General features: G+C 39.6%; 1 protein-coding gene across 1 annotated transcript in view; it reads right to left on the bottom strand.

Annotated features, from left to right (window-relative positions):
• Positions 1 to 12,118, bottom strand: part of LOC109538765 (Krueppel-like factor 13) — a 29,213-nt gene that overhangs the window by 15,954 nt on the left and 1,141 nt on the right. The window contains exon 2 of the mRNA XM_019906141.2: positions 10,143 to 10,623. Within this exon, the coding sequence (XP_019761700.1) occupies positions 10,143 to 10,596 (454 nt within the window). The 5' untranslated portion in view covers positions 10,597 to 10,623. The remainder of the gene's footprint in view (positions 1 to 10,142; positions 10,624 to 12,118) is intronic.

The following is a 12,118-nucleotide window of genomic DNA, read 5'->3' as shown; positions in this document are numbered from 1 at the left end:
TTGATTAATTTAATTGGATGGACTCTTCTCGGTGAAAGTTTGCCGTAACTTCAAAACTCCCATTTTCTGCCATGTTGCCAGCTGAATGTTATCGAATTCTCCAGGAAAAATGTGTTGGTTTAGTCGTTTTTTGATAGGTTACACGATGTATCGATAATGGGCAGTGGTGCCAGTTTTATACTGTTTTCGTTTCTTAAGCTCAAGTTCCAGCTTACATTAAAGGCGCAAAATGATCTACAAAATGTTATTGGGGAATTTGGGTTGGTTTGGGATAGTTTGACACAGTGAATAAAAAAGTGAAAACTCAGAAAAACTAGTTGTCTTTAAACGTTTCTATAGGCCTAAAGAGTGATTTGAGCCTTGTAAAATAGGGCGATATTTGAAATGAGAGCGTTAAGGGCGCCAACCCCTTCGACGTCGTTTAGGCACAAAAACGTTCATGAATTATGGATCTCTGGAGCCGAATGAAATATCGACGAGAACGGGGGCCACATTAAATTTGATTGATTCAAATCGGGGAATTTAATGCGACCTTCATACTGTGCGCAGAAGAAGGCCGGAATCAGGCTAGGCCAAAGTGTATGCTAAGGAACTAACCTGAAGGATTGGGGAAATATTTTTGAGGATGAATGCAAAATATGTCGCTATAATGGCCTCGAGCCCAACAAGTGCGCTGACTTGAAGTTATGCTCGCTATTGCCTCAAATGCAATTTCCATTTTGATAACACAACATCTCGTAGACGGGGAATTTGATTCGGTTGATGTGCGCTCTCACACACACTCACATGGAAATTGTTGAAATTTAGACAACAGCAGGAATTCGGCAATAAGAACGTCTAATTTCCCCTGCCGGGCGAAAATTCCTGGCCCACATCAGCATGGGCAAATATCAATTATACTGAAAGCCACAACAGTCTTGGATGGGATGCAATCAGACTTTCAACCGGCCCCGCATCCATTCCGGCCATTGCGTATTGTCGTAATTTATTGTGCCAACTAAACCGTCATCCATTTATCTTCCGGACTGTTCCGTTTCACATGTGAACATCTTATGGAACAGGCTTTGTTGGAAGCAACTGGACGTGTTTGGGGTTTTTCAACAATAGGCCGAAGTTGTGCTGAAACCCTCTTCCAGAGTGGCACAACAACAACAGCGGCGCAGCCCTTCAACTCAGGTTGAGGGGAAGTTTTCTCATCTCGCTCCAGTTGCGTGTCGGCAAGTTTTCCAACTTTGTTCCATAAAACTCAAACATGAACGTACATAAGACATTATTGGGCACGAGCCGCCAGAGTCGTTAACTTTTCAGCCAAGACTTGCGTTAATAAGCAGGAATTTGTAGCAAGATTAAGGAATACAAAGCAGCTGGACGCACAACTGTTGATTAATTGCAAAGTTTCCCTGCCATAGAAAGTAACCGGCCGCCCCACTTACATATGGATTGATATAAGCATTATGTTCCTTGAGCAGTTGGGGCGAAGTGAAGCAATGAAACTCTGCAGACATTTCGAGACTCTTTAGGGCCCTTTAATCACCTCGCACGGACAATCAAATATGCAGCTGCACCCCAAGTAATTTAAAGCAATTCCGACGAAATGCGATCTGCTTATAAGCCGAATATTTTCCGCTTCCCTGTCGGCTGCAGGAGAATCGGCTCAAAGCCGGCAAACGATGAAGTTTATTACAGGACTTCGGTGTGCGATTTCTGTCCTGCTCGAGCTTTTATTAATTGCAGGAATCCTAGCCGTCTTTCGTGCATCTACAGGGCGTTTGGAGAAATAATTTTTTAAACTGAGGTGCGACAAACGAGTTTTCAGAAATGTGCCGCTCATAAACTGGGTCACTTATGGGGCTGTTTTTTGCCTCATTCGATAGAGTGTGTGGTGGTTCTATTTGATCGGAAAGTTTCATTTGAATAGTATTTAAAATTTGATGTCGAACTTTCGAGTCGACCATTTTTTTTTCAATTTCCCAGTGGGAGACAGAAACAGTACGAAACAGGTTGCTGCCTTTCACTTCACTCATAGAGAGAGCTTTGCCCTTTTTGTTCTGGGAGTTATCACTTGTGAGTTACTATGCTCAATGCTTGGAACTAAAAGACAATTTCCTGCGGTTTGACTAGATTGAAGGGGCATCTATGAAAAAACTCACAGTTTATATTAAGGCAAAGCTCTCATAGAGATTGAAAAAAAATATCAAGAAAACTAGAGAAACTGAAACTCGCTTAGTGCTTGGTCTAGACGCAACAAACTTGGCAATCTCTCCTTCGACAGAGCACAATGTCGTCTTATTCACTACCGAGATTAAAATCATTTGAAAGAGTAACATGTGCACACAACAGTGTTTATCTCGAGTACACACGGAGCGCCAAAGACTGCTCTATCTAGAGACGACGTTCCCTGCTACTTTACGTGTCATTGTGCCGGGAAAATCGATTTACGACTTCAAATCGAGCACGGCTCCACATTTTCCCTTTGAGAGCTGAAAAATATGCTGTTTTAGTAAATTCGCCACATGCCGAACGTCATTCTGGAAACTGTATCGTCGAGCTGGATTCAGCTGGCGCCAGCTTAAGACCGGCCAAAGGCAACTGGATGAAATGCCAAGAAATGGGAGTAGATAAATGTTGTATATGCGGCATAAGGGAAAAAATACGCCACATCTCAGCTCCAGCAACGGAACAACCTAAGCCGGCCCATAAAGAGCAAGCTGAGGCTTCTGACGCGACTTTATCACTGGGGATTTTCCATTCTCTTCACCATTGGCCGGATGCATCCTGCAATTAATTAAGCTGGCCGAACATTCGGTATATCAATTTCCCGGGGAAAAGGCACTCGCTAAATTGAATGACTTTTCCCAAGTTATTCCGGCATCTGCGAACGTCTAAACACAGAATCTATTAGATAGATAGGATTATGATTTATGGTGTTCTATTGTTCTAAGAGCGGGCCTTTCAGGAATTTTCCAATGATTAATGATAGCCCAAACCGCTTGTTTCTCCCTCATCGACAATCCCTGTCCCGAAGACGATCAAACTGAAGCTGCAGCTGCAATCAAATACATTTTCCTGCCGAAACGATTTTGACTCCGTTTCCGGGGAAGGAATAATTATAATTGCGGTACAGCAAAGCGTGCCCTTTTACTTTCCTGCTGGAATGCCCGCCTTCCATTCTAACCAAATGCCGAATTAAATGTTTGTAGAGGTCACAGCGAATTCCTCAGGTGTAAATTTCCGAAGCGAGCGTTTCAGGAAATTTGCTCAAGTTATCTTTTGGAGACCTCGCCTTTTGTTTCAATCTGTCCATTTCTCAATCTTGTTTGTTTCATGTTGCTCTTCAATCAGCGCTAAGTGGCAATTTTTTTCTTATTTCGATACGTTTTGCGCCTTAATCCCGTATCGTCGATCGTAATTGGGTTGCGAACTCTTTGCAATTTTTATTAGCTGAAGCCGGATCTTATATATTGGGCTCGGATAAGGATTGAATGTCCTGGGAATTAAGCGCTCCTTCTTAGTTGTTTGAGCTTTGATTGCTTTCGGTGCGTTTCGTCTCATTTCACGCTCTTCAATCCGAATGTCTCCGGCATAAAATCTTGTTGTTGCACTGTTAGGCTAAGCAGAATTCCTCATGGCTAAGTTCAATTGTGCTTGATAATTTTATCTTGAATCTTGATGGAAAATGCGGCAAAAATTCAGGAGTATATCCTCATCTCCTTTGTCACTTTCAGAAAAAATAGAGCGTTATTTTTTCTACTAAATTGCACCAACTGCAGCTTTCCCAGTGATTTTGGTTTTTATTGGAGATTTTCTGAAAAATCCCTACCTCGATCCCGCAGGCAAATAATGAAGAATTTAATACACCAACTTGGAAATAACAAAAAAAGTTCAGAGAAATTCCTCTTAAATCAATACCAGCAGGACAAATAAAGCGACATTCTGCTTCACCAAACGGCGGTAACGGCATTTTTTTACTGATTTTTGTTTTGATTGTTGAATTTTTCAGGAAAGCTCTTCGAATTGTGACCGGCAAAGCTTAATATTCGAGTTTGAATAATTTGCCAACAAAACAGTAAAATCTCAAAAAAACTCAAAAATTGCAGGGAAGATAGAGAAACGTGGTCTCTAATGGATGAAGCAAAAAGGAGCCCGCTAGCTAATTTCTGCTCAAAATGCCAAATTAAAAAAACTGGATTTCACAAACTTAAAAAAAACTTATTTTTACTTGTTTATTATGAACACGTTGCTCTGCAAGTTTGTTTCAAAATTTTACTACAAAATTGTTCGGGAAGTTTAAAATTTCGGGTGATTTTTCGAAAGGAACCGAACTTTCAGACCATTTTATTTAAATTGGCATTTTAGTCGGGGATTTTCAGTAGCTTTTTACCTAGTCTGGTTGAGAACGCTTTTCCATATTTCTCCTAAAATTTTTTATTTTCTCATGAGTTTCCCAATCTTTTTTTAGATTCTTTGAAAGGAACTAAAACATAATTTTATTCGCTAATATTTGGCAGAATTATTGTGGAAAATAAGCCATGTCTAGCAGGAATTACCTTAAGAGCTGCATTCGACTTCATTTGATTGATACAACTCTATTCTATTTGTCCAGCAAGGTTTAATTTTTTCGTGACTGTGGAATTATTGCAAAATTTTTCAATTTCCAAAATTAAATTTTCAATTACTTCCCATTCCGTAAAATTCACATTGGTTTGGGTCAGTTTGGGTTGGTTTCGTTTGTTGAACTATCCGCTAATTTTAGAAGAGACCAAATTGTGGCACATTTATTGAAATTTTATAAAAGTTAAAAACAAAATTGGCATATCGAGCAGAAATTTGTTCTAATCTCAGATTAAACAGATTTTTGTCATTTTTGTCAACAGCATTTGTTTACGTTTTTCGATGGGAGCAACATTGGTTTACAGTCTATATAAAAGTAGGTACTTACGAGAGCTGCTTTGCCGGCTCGGTATTCAATTTGATATATATGAGTAGCATCAAGAAGAAAATAGCAGGAAAATGGTAGCCATGAATATATTTAGTGTTATATTTTCTTAGTTTGTAATAAGCGACAAATAACAGCGTCAAAATTTTATATTAAAAAATTCATAAGAATTTTAGGTGGTAATTACCAGAAATCATAATGAAACATTCATCATGACAACACCGCAAATAGGGGAATACGTGATAGTGACATTATAGTGAGAGGGAAATGGGATTTGTTGGACAAGCAAATACGGCAATTTCTCGTGTTTTTGGTGATAACAAGTGATAATCGTGATATTAGTAAACTGTTAGTCGGTCTGAATTTTCCCAACCTGTACTGTTTGCACGATTGTAAACAGGGACCAGTGGCGTGAGTTGTTTTGAATATACTGGGTGTCCCAAAAGTAATGGCACAAAACAAAATGGTGGATTCCTGGTTTGAAAATATGATGATTTAACACAACTTACCTTAGTCCGAAAGTTGAGAGTTGCCGACATACAGGGCGTCAAAGTTATATTTTAATTTCAGCTTTTCGTTATTCTACTTTGAACGGAGCTGCATATTTGAACGAAATTTGGTATACAGGGGGTTTTGAGCATAAGAAATCCAAGTCTGTCGTCAGGTTGTAGAAAAAAACACTTACGGCGATATCTGGGCAAAAAAAATGTTTCAACTTTTTGCTCACCCGGTATTCTGACTTCTAAGTTGGTTGCGTCTAATCGCCTATTAATTTTGTACAAAAACGGTATTCTTAGTCGATGTCCAAACAAGCCTCTGTTTCCGAGATATTTCCGATTACACCGTAAAATGCAGTATTTTCAAAAAATAAGCCACAATAAGTATCTAAGTGAAAAAATATTTACTAAACATCATTCTTTAACAGTAGGATAATTTTATCTTAATCACTAACAATAAAACATTCATATTCTACAGCAATTGCTCAAAATGTCCCCCGTTAACTTCAATACATTTTGAAATGCGTTTATTGAGGAATCGTCTAATTAAAAAAAACATATTTTCATTTCGAAATCGTTCGGCGGCCTTCATAATTTTATTTATCAACTCATCTCGGGTGCCTACCGTTTGATCGTACACTAATGATTTTAAATAACCCCAAATACAAAAATCTAATGGGTTAAAATCAGGATTTCGGGCCGGCCTAGCCCAAGAACTTCCACGACCTATCCACCAATTTGTAAAATGTTGGTTTAGGTAATTACTAACGGCTCTAGCAAAATCGTCCTCTAATAAATTCTGTACCGGCGTAAAATGGCAAGGATGGAGATTTTCTTGCTGAAAAATCGTATGAACTGAAGGCTTGCTTACGCCAGTTGCAGTTTCCAATCGTCTTGTGCTTATTTCTGGATCGTCTCCAACACGAACCAGAACGTCTTTCTCTTGATCTGGAGTTGAAATTTTTGGGCGTCCCAAGATATTAACTTTGGTCCTAAAGTTTCCCCTAATGGACGGTAGATGTCTCCGAATAACTTGAAATTCGGTTGCCTCCTATTGGGATACAATTCTATGTAACGCAGTTTGGCACTGCTTCCACTAAAATTTTGCTCGACTAAAAAATTATGCCTTGGCATTTTAACTAATTGAAATCAAAACTTAAGTATGTAGTGGCACTAGTGTCACTTTGACAGGCACCAAGTAAATCCGTGTCGCTGCGTCACACTACTTGACTTCTAAGCTGGTTGCGTCTAATCGCCTATTGATTTTGTACAAAAAAGGTATTCTTAGTCGATGTCCCAACCAGCCTCTGTTTCCGAGATATTTGCGATTACACCGCACAATGCAGTATTTTCAAAAAATAAGCCACAATAAGTATATAAGTGAAAAATATTTACTAAACATCATTCTTTCACAGTAGGATATTTTTATCTTAATCACTAACAATAAAACATTCATTTTCTACAGCATTGCTCAAAATGTCCCCCGTTAACTTCAATACATTTTGAAATGCGTTTATTGAGGAATCGTCTAATTTAAAAAAACATATTTTCATTTCGAAATCATTTGGCGGCCTTCATAATTTTATTTATCAACTCATCTCGGGTGCCTACCGTTTGATCGTACACTAATGATTTTAAATAACCCCAAACACAAAAATCTAATGGGTTAAAGTCAGGACTTCGCGCCGGCCGAGCCCAAGAACTTGTAAAATGTTGGTTTAGGTAATTACTAACGGTTCTTGCAAAATCGTCCTCTAATAAATTCTGTACCGGCATAAAATGGCAAGGTTGGAGATTTTATTGCTGAAAAATCCTATGAACTGAAGACTTGCTTACGCCAGTTGCAGTTTCCAATCGGCTTATGCTTATTTCTGGATTTTCTCCAACACAAACCAGCACGTCTTCCTCTTGATCTGGAGTTGAAATTTTCGGACGTGCCAAGATATTAACTTTGGTCCTAGAGTTTCTCCTAATGGACGGTAGTTGTCTCCGAATAACTTGAAATTCGGTTGCCTCCTATTGGAATACAATTCTAAGTAGCGCAGTTTGGCACTGCGTCCACTAAAATTTTGCTGGACTAAAAAATTATGCCTTGGCATTTTAACTAATTGAAATCAAAACTTAAGTATGTAGTGGCACTAGTGTCACTTTGACAGACACCAAGTAAATCTGTGTCGCTGCGTCACACTACTTAACATGCATTGTAAAATGTCCTCACAATTCTGCATTTTGGAGTTAATAATCTAATTAAGCTTAAGTTAAGTTAAGTTAAGTTAAGTTAATAACTAATCGCAAATATATCGGAAACCGAGGCTTGTTGGGACATCGACTAAGCATACCGTTTTTGTGCAAAATTAATAGGCGATTAGACACAGCCAGTTTAATGGTCAGAATATCGGGTGACCAAAAAGTTAAAACCATTTTTTTGCCCAGATATCGCCGCAAGTGGCTTTTTGTACAAGTTGATCAAAATCTGATGGGATATTTGAATTTCGTATGCTCAAAACCCCCGCATACAAAATTTCGTGAAAATATGCAGCTCCGTTTAAAGTAGAATTACGAAAAACTGAAATTAAAATGTAACTTTGACGCCCTGTATGTCGGCAACCGTCAATTTTTGGACAAAAATAAGTTGTGTTAAATCATCATATTTTCAGCCCAGGAATCCGCCATTTTGTTTTGTGCCATAACTTTTGGGACACGCTGTATAAGCTAAGAGCCATATTCGATACCTATTGAATCCCTATTGAATCCCCCAAATGTTTAAAAAAATTGCGTTACTATTATAGCATTTATAATTTCAAGCATATAATGTAGAGATGAAGGTCAGAAAATGAATGCATCTTTCATGCTTAGAATAAATCGATTAATACAGATATTTACTACGCCTATGGCTACCAGTCAGGCGAGTTGGTTTTCCGATTAATTTTACTCTTTGATCGGTACCTACTTTTTGTATTTTCATCCCTACCACCTGCTTTATCATTGATAAATTGCCGATCCGTAAAATTTAATGTTGGTCCGAAACAAATTTATGAATGACTTGCTTGGTCTATTTATTAATGTATTTGGTTATAATCTTACTTTCTGCTTAATCTGACAAAAAACAGTGGGCTCCCTTTCACATGCAACTTTTTATTTTCAGTTGATTTTCCACAATTTCCAGGAAAATCGCATTTCCGCTCAACTTGCTATTTTACTCATTACGCAACAACAATAGTCAAACTGAGTCAAATTAAGGGCGTTTTGCATAAAAATGTATCGAAATTTCCTACATGAAGCTTCATACGCCCAGCGAACAGACAAATACATCAATTCCACATTAATTAATTCCCATTTTCGAAAAAGCGATTTGATGTACACTGCACGGCCCGAATATACAATGCATCATTTTAATATCAATAAGTAAATATTTAATTCCACATCGGTTGTGTGTTTCAATGTTTGCGCCAATCTAATCAAGCTGAAATGGCGCATTAAGCGCGCATTTTGTGCATGTTTCATAAATGGCACAAACTTTCCAAGTTTCCATCCTCCTAACACTATTAGAGACACTTCTAATATCCATTCGGCGTTAAGCGTAACGCGCAGTCTGCATCTTCTAATTTCCCGAATTATCAGCCAGGGCATTTGAACAAAGTTAGGAAACAAACTGTTATTAGTTTGAGGAACATTCCCTTAGCGCCGAGGACGCACTGAAGTAATTGCAGGATATTCCTGGGAGTGGAAATTGCTGTTTCAACTTTCAACTGAACCAACCCACATGCAACTGGTTCGAATCCCTAAATCTTCATTGGAATCATTGATGCAACAGCTCTATCCAGAAAAGGGCCAGACTCGTTTAACGACGCCTTTTCACTGCAGCCCTTCGAACCAAATGGTGCATAAAACCGATATAACTGCGCGTGTTGTTGTTGTGGTTGCTTGCAAGTTAGCCGAGAGTTTCCCATTTTAATATTTATCTGGAAACTATCAGCGCTTTGGGGCTCAGCAATCGGTTTGAAAGAGTGTTTCGCTTGTTCGATGGGCTGCAGCCAGATCTACCAGATAAATTGCTGGCTTTTCAATTTCTCTCGCTTCAGTTCGCATTTGTGCTGCAGTTGTTTTGCAGCCAGTTGGCATAAATGGCTATTCTCGTTATGGCTCCAATAAAGCTTATGAGAGTTCCAGGGGCATAAAATGGGAACGATGTCGACGCCAAGACAGAAAATTTCCAGTATTATTGGGCGCTTAACCAGCGTCATGTGCTTTGGTCGTAAATGGTTCGGTTAGTTGCTGATGGCGCTAGTAAATCCATCCAGTTTTGCCAAAAAGAAAAGGATTTTTGGCAAACATCGCCCGACCCATTTTGACGAGTAAATTTAAACCTTGATTAGTTAAAGATTTGGAAAAATAAAAGCCGGCGCAGCCGAGGAGTTATCGGCAAGTTTAGCAATATCGGTCGGTTTTAAATATCTCGACCTCCCGACGGCAACTCCCAACTCTCCCCAGAGTGCCGGGCATAATTCCAGATCGCCGAACTCCTGGGACAGGAAATACGATTTCTGTATCGAAGTTCATGTCGCTATTAATCAAAGCAAACTTAAATTACTTTTCCGTTTCCGTCTGTTAAATGTAAAGCGACCTCGCGGAATCGATGTTTGGAGTAATTTATTGCCGCTCCATCGATTTTCAGCCAGTTTTTTCGAGTTTTTCGCCTCGGAACTTACCTGTATGCGTCCTGTGGTGGGCCTTCAGATGGCTGCTCTTGCCGTACACTTTGTTGCAACCCTCGTAGGAGCACTTGTGCACTTTTCGCATCTGTCGCTTGCCCGATGTATTGCGCGACACCGACATTTTCTTCGTCCCGAACAGTTTGTCGCGCGAGTTCATTTTCTTCTCCATTTTGCTTCTGCTCAAGTGCACCGCCATCACCGACACTTTCCGGGTCTGTTTCTTCGGCTCCGGAAAATTTTCCGGGACTTCTGGTACTGGTTCCTGTTCGATCTGCTTCAGATCGGTTAGGATGCGGCTCACCATATAGCTGGACTTGGTTCCAGTGTCTTTCTGCTGATCTTCCTGCAGCTCCGGTTCTTTATGGGATAAATCCAGCGGCGCTGGGAATTGGTAGCGACCGTTTGCCAGCTGCACCAGGCATTGAGCCGCAAAGCTGATGTCGTCCATTCTTCCCTCTGTCTTCAGTCCATCCACCTGCAAATTTCGGACTTACAATCAATCGGGGTTCTGAGGGATGAAAACTGCCTCCCAACTTCCTATGGGGAGGCTGCTAAACGGCAAATTGGGCGACTCAAAGGGCGATAAAGTGGCGGGCCTATGCAGGCCGGAATGCCCATAAACCGTATTACTTTGCTGGCGACAAAGGCTTTCTTTTATGTCGCATTTTCTCATTTTGATAAAATCTTTTGTGAAAACTTTACATGTACATAATGCCGGCGGCCGGATGTTGGCACTGGTAGTTTCAGTCACATAAAGCCCGGTTTGCTTTATTGTCGTCACATTTTTAGGAGCGTATCGTCTGAATCTCTTATTACTGGGGCCTTTGAGGATGGCGCTTGCATTAGACTAGCAGCAACGTTACACTGTATCATGATAAGTGCAAGAATCGCTGGGAAAATGCACACATGATGGAGATGTTTTGTGTGGCCATTCCACGATTTCAAAGGAGTTCTAGGCAAAAATGTGAAAGCTTGGAAGCTGGCGCTATTAAACAACGATAACGGGGACTTTGATTCGAATGTGCCGGAAGTTTTATGGGATTGAGCAGATGGGGCGATTTTTAGAGATTTTTTAAAATAAATGATTTTATGGTGTTTTATAGAGCAAATATATTTTTAATTTATAAAGCATTGGGTTTGTATGCGGGAGAAGTTTTACTGCGATCGGTTCTAGAGCAAGTTTTGGGAAATTTTCAAAATTGACTCTATCATTTTCTCATTTGCTTGGCGCCACAGTAGATTTTTTAAACTTGTCTCACTTCGAATTGTGGAGCGGTAGAGAGGCGACTTGTTCACTTTTCGATAGAGCGACGGTCAATCTTTTTCGATAGAGCGAGCATCAGGCTATATTGGTGGATATTTTGATAGAATGGAAGTTATAATTAAATTTTTGCGGATTTCAGAAGTTTGGTTTTCAACTGGCAGAGCTCATACATTGGTTTCTTACGAATTTTAAAACCAAAACTCGGCGTTATTTGTGCCAACAGTTTGCGTGAGGTCCCTAAAAAAAGCCAGTTTTGGGAAATTTCCAAAAATGGCTCAAACATTTCCTCGTTTGCTTGGCATTACAGGTCCTTCTTAAAACATCAATTTCGCAGAAATTTACAAAGATTGCTCAGTTTTCATTGGCTGATGACCGCAGTTGGGCTCGATATTCGTGCAAAGCTTCCTTATGGTAATTTACTTTTTGTTGGTCGATAAAACACAGAATCGCATAAAAATTTGCACGGACTTTAAGATGGAATGACTTTAAAATGTCTCAAGTTGGAACATTCGTGTTCACCGTCGATGATAAGAAAATGAAAGCACGAAACGTTGACCAAGCTTCTTCAATAAGAACGTAAAACGTGAATTGTGACGAATTTTTGAAAGCGGCTCAATATCTTGCCGTACAGAGAGCAGATATTTTGCAAATAATTGATTACCCTAGACCCCGTTAAGTTAGACGACCCGCTAGCCCAATTTTTTTA

Source organism: Dendroctonus ponderosae, unplaced genomic scaffold (assembly GCF_020466585.1).
Source record: "Dendroctonus ponderosae isolate FM_Combo_2020 unplaced genomic scaffold, Dpon_F_20191213v2 Dpon_F_20191213_1, whole genome shotgun sequence".
Classification (NCBI taxonomy): Eukaryota; Metazoa; Arthropoda; class Insecta; order Coleoptera; family Curculionidae; genus Dendroctonus; species Dendroctonus ponderosae.
This window is presented reverse-complemented; position numbering and strand designations above follow the sequence as displayed.